Raw genomic sequence first — 19,115 nt, forward strand, 5'->3', positions numbered from 1 at the left:
AAAGTGGTTATACCATGCAGCAGGGACTTGGTCTTATCCCTGCTGTGGTCCCTGCCTGGCACATGGTAGGTGTTTAGCAAGTATTTGTTGAATTAGTCAACACAGCCACACAAATTAACTAAAACGAAACCAACTAGTAATTCTGCTGATCCATTCATTACTATAAGCACAGCAGTAACGAAACCCAGAACCACTAAAGAAAACTCAGACGATGCCGCTGCAACAGAACGTCCTCCCCAGAGTATGGCGAGTCTTACTGTTGCACACCCACATGCACAGAGCAGGAGGGCTGCCGTGTGACAGGTGCACTCTTGGGTTGTGAGGGCAGCAGGAGCCACTGGCGATCGACACCAGCTCTGGGTACAAATCCAAGAGCTGCCATTGCTCACTCCGCAACTTTCGCCAAGTCTCTTAATCTCTCTCCAAACCTCAGCTTTTCTTGTCAAGAAAATGGGAGCAAGCACAGGACAGAGGCGCATGGAGAGAGGACCACCCCAGATAAACATAAATCGGATTGTGACACTTCCTTGCTTGGTACCTCCATGAGACCCCAACCCAAAGACAAAGACAAAGTCCTTAGGGCTTCCTTTATAAGGCCCTACGTGGCCTTGTCTCCTGTGCACTCCAGCCACACTGGCCCCTCAGGTCCCATTCCTTTCTGTTCCTGTTACACTGCCATTTGCCTGGAAGACTCCAACACCGCACGTCCATGCAGTCCGTGCCCACACTCCCTGGGGCTTTCCTGAAACGTTCCCTTCTCAGTGCAACCTACCTCCACGGTTCTCTTTGCAAATTGTAATCCCCCATCCCCACTCCCTGACCCCTTCCTAACCGTGCTTTGTTTTCCTTCTTGGCACTTAACCATCACACAAAATACTATGTCTTTTACTTACTATGTGTGTAATTTATTGTCAGGCACCAGCCCCCATGCGCCAGCCCCTTGAAAGTAAGCCCTACGAGGATAGGGATTTTTGTCTGTTTTGTCCACATAGTCGGTGCTCAATAATTATTTTTGCAGGAATGAAAGCAAGCACTGACTGCCAGCTATTATTTTTTTTAAAGATTTTATTTATTTATTTGACAGAGATAGAGACAGCCAGCGAGAGAGGGAACACAAGCAGGGGGAGTGGGAGAGGAAGAAGCAGGCTCATAGTGGAAGAGCCCAATGTGGGGCTCGATCCCACAATGCCGGGATCACGCCCTGAGCCGAAGGCAGACACTTAACCACTGTGCCACCCAGGCACTCTGCCAGCTATTATTATAATAATTATTATTGGGTCTGATTAACCTTGTCCCCTCCTGCTTGGCACAAGTCTGTGCTCGGTGGGTACACAAAAATCATAAAACTAGCTAACACTTACAGAGCATTTCCTACACTGTCTGGCACTGTTGTGAACAGCCTTACAGGTTTCTATCCACTAACCCTCCTAACAGCCTGAGGAGATAGGGACTTTCATTCTCGCATCTTACAGAGGATGAACACTGAAGCACAGAGAGGTTAAAGGGCTTACCCGAAGTCCCACAGCCAGTAAGCAACAGACCCAGGGTTCACACCGGGCCAGCCTGGCCCCAGCTCTGCAATATATAGTCACTCAGCCATCTACACCCTTAAGGCAACCCTTTTGAAAGGTTTGTTGCACATGTTCACCATTTAACTGACTGGCCTGGGTAAAGAGCACAAGACATGATTCCAAATCCTTTACTACAGGGGTCATTCTTTGGCCTGTGGTTTTTTGCCATTCTGCTGCTTTGCAAACATTGCATCCAATCCCCTGAACAAAGGAAGCCTCTGGATGCCAGGGACTCAGGCCAAACACCACTGCCACGACTGTGGCTCAGACACCCTGGAAACACTCACCGGGGCTGGGGGCAGAGCGGGGGTTCTTCTCACTCATGTTCCGGACAGATTCAAAGACAGCCCACAGGAATTCTTGCGGGGGGAAGGTCCCGGCTATCCTGGCAGCTGTTTGCTGAAGGATATCAGGAAACTGTGTGCAGGAAAGAAGAGGAAGGAGGAGGAATAAATAATAGTTGAAGGACACTGAACACAGATTTAAACTGCGATACCACTTAACTCCCTCAGGGGCTGTGTTTCTCTTTTTTTTTTTTTTTTAAGATTTTATTTATTTATTTGACAGAGATAGAGACAGCCAGCGAGAGAGGGAACACAAGCAGGGGGAGTGGGAGAGGAAGAAGCAGGCTCCCAGCAGAAGAGCCTGACGTGGGGCTCGATCCGATAATGCCGGGATCACGCCCTGAGCCGAAGGCAGACGCTTAACCGCCATGCCACCCAGGCGCCCCAGGGGCTGTGTTTCTCTTATAGAAGCTTCTTATATAAATTTATCACCTAGCTCAACTAATTTGGTCTCTACAAAGAATCATACAAAATAATACTTAACCCCATTAGCAATCCAATAAACGTTCAATAGCACCAGTCTATGTTGTTTTTCACCCATCCGATTGCCAAAAATAAAGTGATAATACCCAAAAAAAAGATGAAGTGATAACACTTAATGTGAAGCAAAATGCAGTAAAGAGGCGCACTTATTCTCCTGCGGAACTGTTAAGCAGTGCAGAATTACCGGAGCAACCTGATAAGATCTATAAAAAATGTAGGTGAGCCTACCCGGTTTTGGTCTGGTATTATTCTTAAATTTTTCCTAAACTTTACATTTATCAGAACAAGGAGAAAGAGAGGGGGCGCCTGGGTGGCTCGGTGGGTTGAGCGTCCACAGCTCTTGATTTTAGCTCAGGTTGTAATCTTGTGTTTGTGGAATCAGGCTCTGTGCTCAGCAGGGAGTCTGCTTGCAATTCTCTCTCTCTCAAATAATTAAATAAATCTTTTTTAAAAGGAAAAAAGGATTATCTCTAATTCTGAGCAGAGACTAGCAACGAGGGAGCTTCCAACGCCATTTCTCATCTACAACCAGTGCGATTTGTCAAGACCCAGGATATTATTGGTAGGCCCAACCACGAGTCCAGGGCATTTATCAAACTCGCTCACAAAGCTATGCATCACTGGGTCCCACTCTGCCCAAAGAGAAAACGCCTCAGGTTATAATAGGTCCTCTTTCTATTTTAACCTTCAGGATTAAAGTCCCACTCTAACCCAGTAGTTCCCCATCCTGGCTGTAGGTGACAAGCACCTGGGAAATCGCCAGACACCCAGGCCCCACCCTGGAGATTCTAAGACCATTGGCCTGGGGTGGAGCCATGCAGGTGTCCTTTCAGAATCTCTCCAGTGATTGTCACGTGCCGCTGAGGTCACACGCAACTCACAAGAGACACAGTTAACCTCTAAAAAGCAAAATGCACAGCAGAATGAACGGTACTTTCCATTCTGTATTTTTTAAGGGAAGAACATATATAAGCAGGAGGAGGATTTTTCTGAAATGGTGCCTAAGTATCTGGGAAGAGGGGTGCCTGAGTGGCACAGCAGTTAAGCATCTGCCTTCAGCTCAGGGCGTGATCCCGGCGTTATGGGATCGAGCCCCACATCAGGCTCCTCTGCTATGAGCCTGTTTCTTCCTCTCCCACTCCCCCTGCTTGTGTTCCCTCTCTCGCTGGCTGGTCTCTATCTCTGTCAAATAAATAAATAAAATCTTTAAAAAAAAAAAAAAAGAATCTGGGAAGAGTGATTGCCTCTGGGGAGATAAGCTAGGGACCTAGAAGTGGGGGGTGGGGTGGAACAGGCTGTCATCCTATAGCTTCTGGTATAGTTGAAATTTCTTAACCAGGAGCATGTATTACTTGTCTTATTAAATATTTCAGTCATCGAAAAAAAAAGTAGAGAGAATAATACAACACAACACCCATGTACCCACAGACTAACTTAGGAAATAAAGCATCACAAATATAATTGATAGGTCCTTCCCTCCCTCTTTGGTCTCCTTCCTTCCCCAGAAGTAACCAGCACCCTGAATTTGGCATTAACCATTCTCATGCACTTCTAAACTTGACTTACATCTGCACCGTTTCTGCATGTGCTTAAAATTAATGTAACTATTTTCAGGGTGAAAAAAAAACAAAAACCCACCGCCATTAAAGCATTTTCGTAGTGAAAAAAAACGATTAAAGTATTTTCACAGTGAAAAATATTTAACTAGTATTTATTTATTTAGTATCCTCCTGCACATATTCTTTTGCAACTCACCTTTTTTAACCCTGCACTGTGTTTCTGAGATTTAACCGTACTGAGATAAAATGTTTTCAATTTAAAAACTGACCTTTGGAAGATTAGGTAAGTATATCATATATATGCACCTGCTAGTTATGACTATACGGACACCCCAGGAGATGATTTTACCATGACTGGACACCGGAATGTGTGCTGTGTGTGAACCTGGGTGACAGGCTGTGTGTTCAGGTTCTTCTGAGCACGTATGACAACGTACAACTTGCACGCACACGTACAGGGATGAGAGTGTGTGGACGTGCCTTGCAGTCCACCTGAGTCATGCCCAGCAAACATTTACTCCCTCCCCACCCTCCACTTCTGCATGAAGGAGACGACTTCCTGCCCCACTGAGGTGGAGCTTGGTCATGTGACTTGCTTTGGCCAATGGAGAATGACAGTGTGCCGTTTCCCAGCGTGGGCCTTAAAGAAAATTGCACTTTGGTGCTCTGTCTTCTGGAGTTTCAGACCTTCATGGTGAGAAGAACAAGCTCCAGGTAGTCGGAGCCCCAGAAGCAGACCCTGGAAGCAGAGCAGTCCCGGTGACCCACAGACCAGTCCGCAAGAAATTAATGCTTATTGTTGCATGCCAATGAGATCATGTAACTTTATTATACAGCAAAAAGATGACAAATTTGTGCTTGTTTGGCACAGCTCTTGGGCCTATGCCACCTAACTTTTGGAGCGTTGCTCCAAGCAAAGTGTGTGCCCAACAGCAATGCTCCATAAGGATTTGGTTTTGGATTAAATGTGTTTGCACATGTGATTGCATACACTGGACAGATGTGTGCATGTGTATATGGCAGTGCTGGATGTTAGCCCTCAAACAGGCGTGCATGTGGGAAGCACACAGATAGCAGGGTGGTAACTGACCTACACCTCCCAGTCTGGGCACATCTGCCCAAAGGGCCATGTGAAAAGCCCAGAGTTGGTTTCACTGCTGCCTCACTCTCTTTTCCCAAAACTTGGACATCCTGGAGCAGAGCTGGAAACATCTGAGCCCTTTGAGGCAGGGAGGAAGAATCCAGAAAGCAAACAGGCAGTAAACCCAACGGGGTATATAACTGACCACACTTTCTCTTCCCTTTAAACCCCTTCAGCCTTCCAAAGATGGAATACAGAGGTACCTTTGTGGCAACAGAGCTTAATTCGTCTCCTGAAAAAAGTACTAGAAAGGGCCCCAAGTCCTTCATAGTTTCGGCCGTCCAGTTCTGGGGGAGTCTAGAAAGAGATGATAAGCAGTCAATTGAAACACTATGCTGTTGTCCCGGTCTTCCAGCATCCTTTTCTTGCAAGCACAGACCAACTTCATGCCTGGACAAGTCCCATTTCCCCGACCAAGAGAACAAGCACGTGATGCAAGCTATCACATACAGGACACCAAGTCGCCCTTGGGAATTTTGTTGGAACTACTAGAGAAGCCCTCTTTCTCCTGGTATCTCTAGCAATAAAGAGAATATTGGAAGTCGTTCCCATTACCAAGTGGAGAGAATAGAGGCCACACCAAGGAACACAGAGCTGAAGGATGGGTGGAGCAGGTTGCTGACAACATCGGTCCTCTGGACCCAGTCATGTCTGAAGCATACTCCTGGAGTTTTCCATTACATTCTGTTTCGAACTCAATAAATTCCCACTTCTTTTTTAGCTTGAATTGTTGAATTTCTGTTACTTACATCACAGCCTGTCCTTCCTCCCCCTCCTCTTCCATTACGGGCCCCATTCTACAGATGTAGAAATTAAAGCACAAAAAGATTAAGTAGCTTTTCCCAGGTCACATAGACAATAGAGGATATACACAAAATTTTAGCCCAAGGAGTTGGCCTCCCGAGTCTATGTCCTATGTGCCTGGGACACAGTAATTACTCCAGAAACATTTGCTGTTTAACCGCTGACTGATGCTTAGGTCCTACACAAATACCTGCCCCAACTTCAGAAGACTGTACAGGAGAAGAACAGTTCTCTGTCCCCCTGCCCCCCGCCCCCCACCCAGGGCCAAGCCCAGCACTCCTCACCCATGCTGTTCCAGGAGCCTGAGCCTCACCGCAGCCTTCTGCTCTGGGCTGAGGTCTGGGCAGGCTCTGAGCCCATGCAGGGCGGTGGCCCAGGCCCGGGCGGAGACCCCGCGGTGGAGGACGGCTGCTGGCAAGTGGCAGAGCAGTTTCCCCATGATGTCAACCGCGTACTCATCAGCAATGGAGTTGTTCTGAAACCAACAAGCGGAGCTGATGGGAAGATCCAGCAGGGCTCAAGGTCATGTCCCCTCAACAACACATCCTGATCCCCAACCTCGTAAAGGTTCCAGGACCTGAATCACCCACCCTACCATGGACTAGAAGAGACAGCACGGGGTCTGATTTTACACCAGGGAGGCAAGCCTCGGAAGTCTAGTAGGCTCCACCAGGGAGCTGGTGTGGGCAGAAGACTTGGCACGTGGTGAACGCTCGATAAATGAGGACTGACGTCATCGTTGGTACCATTGCTCTGAGGATACCCGGAGTTCAATAACCATGCTAATAATACCAGAGCAAGAATAAAAACAGCACCTCAAAATCTGTGCAGGACTTGAAAGCCTCTAAAGCTCTTTCCCCAAATGACGCAAGTAGGTAACAATCTGAGTGTTTAATACATGCCAGGCAGTGTTCTAAGAGCTTACAGGTTTTAATCTTCATCTACAAAGTAATTGTTAGAGTAAGTACTAATATCACCCACTTTTTAAAGATAAAGAAACTGCCAGCCAGTGGCAAGGCTAGGATTCACACTCAGATAGTGTGCCCTTTGGGCCTTGGCATTGAACAATATATTGCCCATTTCATGCCCTCGATAACTCTGTGCAGGAAGTGCTCTTACACCTATTTTAGGGATGAGAAGATTGAGGCTCACGGAGGGAAATGACTTGCCAGAAGCCACATAACCAATCACTGCCAGAGGCCGGCCGAGATCCCAAACTCTGTACTGTGATCTTTCTAGTCCCCCAGAGCAGCCTCCCATCATTCAAGCCCCAGGATGGCAGTCCTCAGAACCAATGGCCAAGATTGTCCCACTCAGGGTCCCAGGGTCAGCTTTGAGACCCACAAGTCAGACTTCTGGCCATCACCACAAGCTCAAGGTCCCAGCCAGATCCCCTGAGGGTGCCCCAGCATGGCCACAGACACCCAAAGAGGAAGGCACATCAGGGAAAGTGTCATCCAGCGAGTTTCCTTACCAGGCACTGCTGTACCTTCCTAAGGACTGAATTCTTTTTGTGGGAATCTAAAACCAAGGAGTCCAACTGACTCTTCCCCAAGCTGATCAAAAACGGCACGCACTGGGAAGCCGGGACAGAAGCCAGATAGCGAGCCCTGGAAAGAGACGGGAGAATGAGAGGAGGAAAACAATGGCTGCTCTGCATTTGCCCCTGAAATCAGCCTCCACATGCACAACAGCTTATCCCAGGGCTGTTCTTTAAATGTTTTTTTCCCCAGTGATGTCGTGGCTCCTCCTGGGAGGGAGCACCCAGCATGCCCCTCTTCTGTGGGCGGGAAAACAGACTTCCCATCATGCCCCTCTTCTGGGGGGGGGCCAGACTTCCCATCACGCCCCTCTTCTACGGGCAGGAAGCCAACTTCCATCATGACTCTCTTCCACTCCCCAGTAGCATTGATCAGAGAATGGGGTCTCCATAAACATATGTTGACTGATCGACTGGTTGAAGGGAGATGAAGACAAAGAAAGAAAAAGTAGAAGTAAGAGATAAAGAAGAGAGAGAATAAAATAGAAAGAGAGAAAGACAGACAAGGAGAGAGCAAGAAAAAATAAGAGAAATGACACCTGATTCTGGCATCGCCAGGCCAGAGCTCCCCCCCAAACCATGTATTCTTAACAGAGGCAATATGGCCCCCTAGGGGGAAAAACTGGTTCAGGTAGAGAGAGGGAACAAAAAAAGAAAAAAATCTTAGTTATTACATGATTTGTGACCCATTAAAGCTCAACACTATTCAACAAAATCTTACTCCTGGAATTCTCTCATCAGGAGAAATTAAACTGTTCCCTTTAGGGAGGCAATAATGAAACAAAGGTTGAGAAAGACTGCTCTAGACCCACATGGCCTACTCATCATGACCTCGAGACTACCGAAACCAAATTCTACATGTTCTTCCTCCTCTATGCCATCCCCAGTGTCTTTTTCCCTCTATCCCCAAATGCGTCATTGCTACCAGCTTAATATTAACTCAAATCTGTTCTTGCCTCTCCATTCACAGTACTGCTATCTTATTTATCTCTTCATTCATTCAGCAAATATCTGTTGCATGCCAGGCATGGTACTGGGCACCAGCTACAACCATGAACATGGCATGAGGGGCAGGTCCCTGCTCTCAGGATGCTTCATTCTAGTAGGTTAAAGATAAAAGAAACTGGTGAATAAAACAGGCCATTTCAGCCAGTGATAAGTAAAGGAAGAAAACAAAATGACTCTGCAATGGAGAATGATGGTGAGGACAGCTGGGGAGCCTGTTCTAAGACACAGGTGTTTAAGTTGAGATGTGGATAAGTGGAAGGAGACAGCTATGCCAAGGTCCAGGCTCTAGAAATAAGCTTTCATGTCTCCCTCCTTCTGGCCAGGCCCCCTGCATTCTGAACGCTATGCAGACAGAGGTAAAGATCTCTCTGAAATATAGACCTGAGGATCTGTGCCCAGAATATAGGTGAAACACTTCATTGTGTCACACAACCCTTCCCTGATTTGACTGTGCCTTACCTCTCTGGCATTCTGTCTCCCAGCTACTCTGCAGATACACACCCTTCGCTTCTCTTGCTTTCTGCTCAACCAAACATCCCTTGTGCCCCTGGAGTGTCCGTCTCAAACTCTGAAATCCCAGCTCTTTCTCTGAGCTTTAGTTTAGTCTCCGCCAATTCTCAAGTCTGAAGGAGTCAGGCCCCGTCTGTGCCCTGTACCTGTCCCCTTTCCCATGGTAACAGCACAGGGCTTTTTTGGAGAATCACCCTCTTCACTTGAAATCCTTGTGGTTTGGGGTGGACCCCACTTCACTCCCAGCTCCAGGGGCACAATACCAAACTAAGCCAGAGTTATCCATCCCCCACAAACCCAGTCAAACCCACAACTTACTGAGGATGAGAAGAAAAAAGTCTTTTAACCAGGAAGATATGAACTTGCATCTGCCAGAGACCACCACAGAGAAAGAAGTTGCCTGACATAGAAGCCTACAAAAGAGAGCAGGGCCAAAAAGACACAGATGGCTGACCACTGAGCCCCTGGATCCAGCCACGCCTGAAGTCCATCCCTGGACTTTCTAGTTACCTGAACCAAAATTGCCTTTTCTTGCCTAAGCCAGTTTTGAGTTAAGGCTTTATCACTTTCAACCAAATACTAACGTGACATTATAATTGGTTTCATGCTTGTATTCCCCTCCCAGAGACTATAAGCTCTTATAAGGGGAAAATAAATTATCTTTGAGAACTAGGACATAGTAAGCATTCAGTGAATATTTTTTGAATAAATTAAGACAATTAACAGCAAGAGAAGGAAGAGCAAAATAAAGAGAAAAAGAGTATCCGGACTGTGTTTGAAAAGCAGGGCTCCCCCTCCCAGGCCTGAAAGCCCACATAAACCAGGAGAAATCCCCACGATTCACATCAGCTCTGATCACCCCGGAGCCTGGGTACAGCTGGGAGGCCAGCCCAGATGGGACCTGCCTCACCAGAACTCACTCAGGCTTGGATTGCTTTGGTTTTGGTTTTTAAATAATAGGAGGAAAAAAAAAAAAAGCAAGAGATTCTGTCTGAAATATCTATGTGGGGCTCAGAATTTAAATCCTGGTTCACAAGGGTCTGGAAGGCACTCTCCACTGTCTCTGGTTCCTCACAAAAACCTGCAGGTGAGATGACTTGGATAATTCCCATCAGTCTCACTGTTGGGCCAGAGAGGGGAGCCAATGTTCACTTACGGGAGCGCAGCCAAGAGGAAAGATGGCATAGAGGATCTGGAGACCTCCCAGTATTTCCACGCCAAACAATTAACCTGGAAGATTAAAGCAGTTCTGGGAGTTTAGACCAATAATCATAAGAGCAAACAGAGACTGTGTTTTCCCTGGGCGAGGCACTGCCCTAAGCGCTCTGTATATGTTTACTTATTATTTAACAGAACACCCTGCAATGTAGGTACCACTGTGCCCAGTTTAGGGCTGAGGACACCGAGGCAATCAGAGGGTGAACACAAAACTTTAAGTCTGAGAATATTCACCTTGTTTTGCGTATAACTGCAAGAAAGTGAGATGTGAAATTAATTAAACAAGGAGGCCGTTAGACTGAAGCGGCCCTAATGACACGGCACCCTATGCAAGCAAAATTGAAGTCTATAAATGCCTCAAGGTTATGAAATCAAAACACTGATAACAACCAATCACCAAGAGCCAACCAGGCTTTAAGCTATAGCCCAATGATTTCTTTCTCTGCACCTGCACCTTCTCTGTATATGTCTTTTCCCCCCACCAGAGCCCTCCGAACCACTTCCTGTTCAGTGCTGCCCGATCCCAATCAATTTTTGCTCAGAAATACTCTTAAGGGCCGCCTGGGTGGCACAGCGGTTAAGCGTCTGCCTTCAGCTCAGGGCGTGATCCTGGAGTTATGGGATCGAGCCCCACATCAGGCCTCTGCTATGAGCCTGCTTCTTTCCGCTCCCACTCCCCCTGCTTGTGTTCCCTCTCTCGCTGGCTGTCTCTATCTCTGTCAAATAAATAAATAAAATCTTTAAAAAAAAAAAGAAATACTCTTAAAATTTTTAATATGCCTACGTTTACCTTTTAATAGAGATATAACTTCACTGTCCCTCGGTTTGGGATTGGTTAGATAAGTCATGGTATATCCATACAGCTGAAAGCTATGCATTATTTTGTTTCAATAAGGTAGATTTATATCTACTAACATGGAATGATGGCCATGTCCTATTTTATATATATACATGCCTCTGCTAAAGTTAAACAGAACAATGCATAGAGTATGAACGCATTTGTGTTTTTTTAAATTACACGTAAATATGTTTTATATACACAAAAAAAACTTTCAAAGTCAATAGCAAACTTTTCCTGGTGGTTTACCTTAAGAGAGACTCTCGGGGTGCCTGGGTTGCTCAGTCGGTAAAGCATCTGACTTTGGCTCAGGGAATCATCTCAGGGTCCCAGATCGTGCCCCGCTCAGTGGGGAGTCTGCTTGTCCCTCTGCCCCGCCCCACCGCTAGAGCACTCCCTCTTTCCTCTCTCTCTCTCAAATAAATAAATAAAATCTTAAAAAAAAAAAAAAAGAAAAGAAAAAGAAAAGAGGGACTCTCAATCTCAGCATCTTTGAGATTCTGGGTTGGACAACCCTTTGTTGTGGGGCTGTTCTCTGCATTGTAGGAAGTGAGAAGCATCACTGGCCTCTACTCACTAGCCGCGTCTCCCCCAGGCGTGACAACCAAAAGTGTCTCCAGAGATGGCCAAATAATCCTCCGAGAATCACTGCTCCAGGGGAAATTTTACTCTCTATATATTGTTTTATTCTTTAATAATAATGAATGTGTTTTCCACAAAAGTGTAAACAACGAAGGCAAATTTTCTAATTCACTGGTATTTGAAGGTCCTGAGAATTGAAGGACTCTAGGTAAGGAGCTTTGTTGGAACAATTCTTCTTCCTTGAACATGGAGGTCTTCCTCAAAGAGGGTCTGACCTCCACCCATTGGATCAGTTTGATGAGTATAAAGAAGACCACCATACCAAATTATTGCCAAAATAATTTGCTTTCCTCCCTGCCTGGGCAGGACTTTTAATACAGCTCAATAGTTCTCACCAGGGAACCGTTAGAAATGTCAGTTATCAGGCTTTACCCCAGAAATTGCAAGTGAGGCTCTGCAACGTGTGTTGCTTTTTTTCATCTGTGTTTTTTTTTTAACAGCTTAATTGAGGTATATTGATATGCAAAGACCTGCACGGATAATGCGTACACTTTGATGAGTTTGGACATATGCAAACACCCGTGATACCATCACACAATCAAGGTAATAGACACATCCAACACCTCCCAGAGTTTCCTTTATTCCTTTTTGTTTTTGTTTTTGTGGTAACATCTACTTAACATGCGAGAGACCCTCTTAACAAATTCTGAAGTACACAATACCACATTGTTTGTGATAGGCTCTGTGTGGCATAGCAGATTTCTAGAATTTATTCATCTAGCAAAACTGAACCTTAATACCCCTCAAACAACTGCAGTGTTCCAGGCAGTGCTGATACTCAAATTTGAGAACCACTGACTGAATGCAAGGGAATGACGGGGCTTTGTGAGAATTTTGCCTCTTCCTCAAACGACCTCAAAGGATTCTACACCAGGCTTTACGCTTACTTCCTGGCTCTTGGGGAGAGAATTCATTATTTGGAAACTTTTCATTCGTATCTACAAACGCCAGGCCAAAGTCGGGCAGATGCCTCATGTATCTGCCTGCTCACCCTCTCAGGACTCTGTACCACCAAAAGTTTAGACTCCCAAGTCCAAACGCTGTTCCCAAGACCCGATTTTCCTTACTTAGATCCAGTGAAAAGTCGGTTTCTGCCTCTGGTCTCCCCAAGGGGATAAAGAGTCTCCCTAACCATTTGGAAAATGAAGTATTAGATGAAGAAGAAAATACTCTTACTAAAGTACTGTTTCCATTCCAGACTACCCCTGGAAAGGACAGGAAGGAGGGAATGACCTTCAGTCTCAGAACATAATTACGGACCTGCCAAATGGTGTACCCTACAACTGGATTTTAAGGTTCAGATCTGAGTTTAGAATAACCAATCTGGTGAAGCTCTGACTGACTGGGGTATCTGGAGCTTTTAAAAAAGAAACTGGAGAAAACCTGGCTCAATATTTGGCCCCACATCATCATCACTTGCATGGGAATAATTCCAGCACAGATATCTTAAGCCACCACAGTCAATTCAGGCCCACGACTGGGGCAGGGAGAAAGAATCAGAAGTTCAAACGTGCTGTAATGGTACCTGATACGGTGACAGCAGGGAGAGGTTGTTCTCAAAATAGTGGAAATGGGCCAGAAAGGAGTCCGCACTCATGGCATCTATGTGGGAGCACGTCACACCTTTGACCAGCTGCCCTGTGCTGGAAAACAGAACAAGGGACCCAGGAGAAGAAAGGGGTGGGGTGGGAGGGGAGAGAAGGGGCATGAAAAGGCAGATCTGATGGGGCACAGGCTATAGACTGGACTGTCCAACTCTCCTTCCTGGAAATTAGGCTCCAAAGGGCTTGTCAGTCCCCAGGCTGAGTATACTTGCCTACCTCAGGAGCTCCTCGGGCCTTCTGGTCGACTTTGACAGAAGCTCATACAGGAACAAGGCCTGAGAGAAGAGAATGGTTTGCTGACATGGATGGAGCACTCACTTATTTACTCACCATGATGAGCACGGTGTGGGGTCAGGTTATGTTATTTACCCAGGCCCACACAATCGCTAGGTGGTAGAGCTCGGATCTGAACTGGTGTCAGAGTGATTGCAGAACACATGCTCACACACCTGGAGGATCCCCTGTGCTCTAGAACACGAATGAGAAGCAAAGTTGTCGGGCCGCAGGGCTGGAGGGTTTTTTCCTATGCTTTGTGAAGCTGCTGACCAGTTGAGGACCCTCCATAGCCCCTATGTCCATGCCCACCTGCTAGCTCCCAGGAAGCAAAAGCAAAAGAGATGGATGAATAGACCAGGATGGGCTAGAAAGTACCATCAATAAAGTTACTCCTGCTTGCAGCACACGCTCCCTCCAATCGTCCCAGATGGGCATTCTAGAAGAACAATACCTAGTAGACAGGGGAGCCATTTGTTTTAAGGAACGTAATTTTACAGAACACCTAACTTGCTTATGCGATCAAGTATGACATTCATCTATTTTATAGACTCTGAAACTTTGAACGTAATTCCCCAAACAGCATAAATTATGAGCCAGCATTAGGCAGAGGCTTCTGTGATGTGGCAGCCAGGCCCAGGAGAAAGGAACAGCTAGGGAGGTAAGTTCTGGAAGCTCTATGTGCGGCACCAGACATTTCCTGAGGCACAGGATCAAGTTCTGGGACCTAGTCTTCCCCATCGCTAAGATTCTCTCTCTCCCTCTCCCTCTGCCCCCCGCATCCCATCCCGGCAGGCGCACATTCTCTCTCTCTCTAAAATAAATAAATAAATAATTTAAAAAAGAAATTATCCCCATTTCACAGAGAAAACTGAGGCTGAGCGAGAAGTAGCTCCCCCAAAGTTAATAAACAGCAGCACCCAAATTCATGCTCAGGTCTTGTCCAACTTAACACTACACTGTTCTGCCCCCTGAGTGTAATCACACAGAAATGAATTTCTTTTACCAAATTAACCTTAAAACAGGACTTTCCCACAAAGCAGAGAGTCAGAAATCCAGGAGTGATCTGGGCATCGTGGCTGTGACATTGTGATTTACAATAAGAAACCTACGTTTGGTTTTATCCTCGTTTCTGGCACCAGCTCCTAAAACCCTGGGAATTTCCTACGTGAGGAGAGCAATCAAGGCCTCTTATGTTAATGAATGACTTTTGGAAAGCACCTGAGGGTGGAGGGATGTTGCTGGAAGAACCAAACCTGTGACTGGAGGGTTGGAACTTTCAGTCCCACTCCCGACCTCCAGGGAAGGGAGAGGGGCTGGATGCTGAATCAGTCACCAATGGCCAACGATTTCATCAAGCATGCTTACATGATGAAGCCTCCATAAAAACCCAAAAGCACCTGGTTCAGAGTTTCCAGTTGGTGAACGGGTGTAGGTGCTGGGAGAGTGGCACATCTGGAGAGGCCACGGAAGCTCTGCACCCATTCCCCACACCTTGCCCCACGCATCTCTTGCCTCTGGCTGTTCCTGGGTTATATCCTTTTGTAATAAACTGATGATCTAGTAAGGGAAATGTTTCCTTTGAGTTCTGTGAGCCGCTCGACCAAGTTAGTCTAACCAAAGTGGGGGCAGTGCAGTCATTGGAACCCTCGATCTACAGCTGGTAGGTCAGAAGCACAGGGGGCAACGAGGACTTGAGACTGGCTTCTGAAGTTGAGGGGCGAGGAGTGTAGGATTGTAGGCCTGAACTCTTACCTGTGGGATCTTATGCCATCACCAGGTAGACGGTGTCAGAATTGAGTTGAGTGGTATGACAACCAACTGATGTCAGAGAATTCTTTGTTGGTGTGGGGAACCCACTCCCCCCAACACACACACATCCAAACTGGTGTCAGAATCCTTAGTGGTCGTACCTGACTCCTCCGAAGCTCCTTTTCTTTTAGGACTGTAGTGTTAAATCCAGGTTCCCTTCGTAAATTGAAGAGAGACACCTCCTTAAAGAAAGCCCCTCGTATTTCCACAATGCCTGAGGCAGGATCTCCTGCTTCGATCATCTGCCAAGAGTGAGGATAAACATAATAACCACCTTGTAGAAGGTCCACTGAACTTTGGGTATGAGTCAGGCACTGTGTCAGTGCTTTCAGAGGCTGTAAAATCCACCATGTCTGTTCAGCAGCCCTATAAGTTGGGGGACTATCCTTACTCCCTATTTTGCAGGTAAGAAAGCTGAGGCTTAATAAGTAACTGGTTGAAAGTTGATAAGATTCAAGCACAAGTCAGTCTTTTTCCAGAACCCACACTATGTTAACCAGACGTGCTATTGCTATATGCAAGGTGTTGGTATTTTAAGCCAAACTCCTTGGGTTTGGTTTCTTAACAGATTTTGCAACTGGATGCAGTAGGTCTGAGAAAATAGGATGCCAAGTGAGAAAGAGGAACATAGGTGTGACTTCAGATCATGGAAGGAGCTTTCAGAAGCACTCTGTGAACTTCAGGATTCATTTTGAGATTTGAAAAACAAACTTTCAAAACATTATTACATCGAGAAACCTAATTTAAGAAAAGTCTTCCAGAGTCAACTGGCTAAGGAAAGCACCGGGGTCTGGGAAGAAATATAGCGTGATCCTTGGGGCGCCTGGGTGGTGCAGTCGGTTAACTGTCCGACTCTTGGTTTCGGCTCAGGTCCTGATCTCAGGGTCATGATATCAAGCCCCCCAACAGGCTCAGTGGGGAGTCTGCTTGAGATTCTCTCTCCCTTTCCCTCTGCCCTTCCCACTCATGATCTCTCTGTCTCTAAAATAAATAAATAAATCTGGAAGGAAGGAAGGAGGGAAGGAAGGAAGGAAGGAGAATGTAGCATGACCCTCTTTCTAGAAAAGAAGGAAGGTGGCCATCAGGGGAAGGTTCAGAACACACCCTCACCAAAGGCTGGGCTAACCCCAGCCCCGAGTCAAGTCAATGGCCCCAAATCATAGCACACTAACAAAACCCCAAAACCTCGTGCTCTGTGAGCCACATGGCTGAGGACCCAATGTCTTCGTCTCACCTTGCTGAGGACACCTTGCTTCTGGGCAGGCGACAAGTCGGACACACGCAAGGACACAGTGCTCCTCAGGACCTGCAAGAGGTCCCTGCGATCCATGCTGTAGAAGGCCTGGGTGCCAACCCCGGCCAGCAGCACACCCATCTGGCTGACGCTGTAGAAAGATGGCACCTGGGGAGACCGGCCACGAGGAGGATGAAGTTCTGCTCTGGTTTCTCACCTGGCAGACACTTAGCCCACTGCATGCCGGGTATCTGGATGGGTGCCAGGGGCACGACAGGGAGCAAGATACATGCTGCCCTCCCAGACCTACCTTCCTTCCTTCCATCAGGAAAGAGAGTCAATATCCAAACACAACACGTGAGACAAGTGTCTGCCCAGGGCATACTATGCCGTCCGAGGCCACAGTACAAATATCAAAAAAGAATGACCCATGCACCACAGCTGGCCAGGCAATGGGCTTTTGTGTGTGTGTTCAACTTGGACTAGCTGACATCTAAAAATTGGGGAAATTTCCATTAAAATCCAGGTTTAAAAAAAATCTGAACACCAAGTAATACTGGGCCCACATTGGCAACAGTTGGCAAGAACTGACCAACAGCTGCCCCTTGAGGTAGGTCATGGGGCTCTCAGTTTACCCAGCCCCACTCCCTCATACAGGGCCCCCAGGCAGCCCACTTTTCTCATTTTGTCACCTGACATAGCAAAGCCCCATGTTCATCTATCTCCATGTAGAAACTTTGAGTTGAAATAAATGTTTCGGGATACGGGTCTGATATTTTATGACAAATATGATTGTAGTTACCTGCCCCATCAGAAACTCCACTTGTTTTGTTGCCTTCCTTTAGAGTAAAGATGCTAGATCGTTTTCCATATAATCAGGGACATTCATTCCCTAACTCTACAAAAAGCCAGTTGAGTGGTTTGCCTGCTATGCTCTGTAGAATGGAAAGTCTCTACCATCTCAAGGAAGGCAAGACCTTTCAAGCTCTTGGCCTCTTCATAACAATCACCTCACCTCTCTGCAGGAAAAGTTGGACTCTAGGAAAGAGGTAAGACACTGTCCAGGGCTGGAAGGAACAAGACGGTCTCCCTCAGCTCCCTGAAACCAAATGCACGTTGAACTGTGCAAGTAAACTCATAGGGCCCAGTCAAAACAGAGGAGGGCTGCAAAACCTTCAAGCTAAGTTGCCACAAGGGTAGAAGGGACAAGAATGAGTCAGAAAGTAAGAATGTCCTTGAGTCAGAAAGTAAGAATGGAAGGACCACAGTCATGGTGCCATGCTGGAGACAGCATGGGAGTTAAGCAAGCAGACTCAGAAGCCAGACATACTGGGTTCAATCCTGGCTGTGTCCCTTTTATGGGACCCTGGCAATTCCGTTACACACTCTGTGCCTCTCATAAATGACATGGAAAATGAAGGTTATAACACACTACTGGCCTCAAACGGTTGTTGAGAACATTGAATAATTAACTCACTTAGACCCGAACCTGGCACACAGGAAGTATTTAATGAGTATTTGTTACTATTGTCATTTTGGAGTTGGTCCCCAGTTCAGTCCTCATGAACTAGTCTGCATCCCGGGACACAGCTATGAGACAGAAAGAGCAGGACACCAAAATGTTTAGGGGTTCAGGGCTCTGGAGCCCCTTCTAGTGAGCCCAGGGCAGAGAGATGATTTCCCCAGGAAAAGAAGACTCATTTCCCACCCAGGAGCATCTGAACATGGATTAAGGCTCCTGCCCCCTCCAAACATGACCTTCTACAAGGACAACTCCCTCCCTGCAGCCCAAGATGAATAAAATAGCATTATCTCTCATCTCAGGATGAGGGATGTATTTGCAGCCTCAACAACAAAGCAAGGAAATCCCAGGATGGGTCCAAGCTTTGCAAACAACACAATAGCTACCACTCATTGAGCTCATACTCTCGGTCACATGTTCCAACCTCTTCCTGTGTCCTGACCCACAGAATCCTGGCAGCCATCCTACGCGACAGTGGCTCTCATTATCCCCATTCTATAAATAAGGAAACTGAGGCAAAAAGGTAAGCCCATTGTCCAGTGTCTAGCACCTAGTAAACGGCAGAGCAGTCCTCTTTGGCACTATCTTCATACTGACTGGCGGTCCTTGCTGTGTGTCACTGGCCCTTGGGTCTCAGAGCATTAAAAAAAAGAGTTCAAAGCTCCAACTGACCTTCTCATGGGCCAAGTACTTGGCAGACAAGATGATGATCTGGCCCTTGGCCCAGCCTGAGACTTGGTTGAGGGTAGAGATGGCACCATGCACAGCCTCGGGGGAGAGGGATTCGAGCTGACTGTGGCTCAAGCCCACAACCGCATCCGACAAAGAGCCCAGAGTCTCATTGAGGGTCTGGTTCTCCATGGCGATGTCCAGGAGGTTGGCTTTGAGCTAGAAGGGGAGCAAGCCGGCATGAGGGTGGATAACAAGCAGGACAGTGGCTCCCCCTGCCTATGCTCTGGGGTAGTCACAACAACCCCCCCTCCGACACTGCCAATGAGTCACCCCAATGAGA

General features: G+C 46.9%; 1 protein-coding gene across 3 annotated transcripts in view; it reads right to left on the reverse strand.

The window, feature by feature from the left end:
* OTOA (otoancorin) overlaps positions 1-19,115 on the reverse strand; it is a 73,458-nt gene that overhangs the window by 26,608 nt on the left and 27,735 nt on the right. For 2 of the 3 annotated variants that reach the window (XM_034670263.1, XM_034670264.1), the window contains exons 13-22: positions 18,776-18,991; positions 16,582-16,749; positions 15,449-15,589; positions 13,479-13,537; positions 13,184-13,301; positions 10,117-10,190; positions 7,377-7,512; positions 6,187-6,377; positions 5,302-5,395; positions 1,859-1,988 (exon numbers count right to left, since the gene is read on the reverse strand). In XM_034670263.1, coding sequence (XP_034526154.1) covers positions 1,859-1,988; positions 5,302-5,395; positions 6,187-6,377; positions 7,377-7,512; positions 10,117-10,190; positions 13,184-13,301; positions 13,479-13,537; positions 15,449-15,589; positions 16,582-16,749; positions 18,776-18,991 — 1,327 coding nt within the window. The remainder of the gene's footprint in view (positions 1-1,858; positions 1,989-5,301; positions 5,396-6,186; positions 6,378-7,376; positions 7,513-10,116; positions 10,191-13,183; positions 13,302-13,478; positions 13,538-15,448; positions 15,590-16,581; positions 16,750-18,775; positions 18,992-19,115) is intronic. The other variant, XM_034670265.1, reaches the window with a different exon arrangement.

The sequence above is a fragment of the Ailuropoda melanoleuca genome, chromosome 10 (genome assembly GCF_002007445.2).
Source record: "Ailuropoda melanoleuca isolate Jingjing chromosome 10, ASM200744v2, whole genome shotgun sequence".
Classification (NCBI taxonomy): Eukaryota; Metazoa; Chordata; class Mammalia; order Carnivora; family Ursidae; genus Ailuropoda; species Ailuropoda melanoleuca.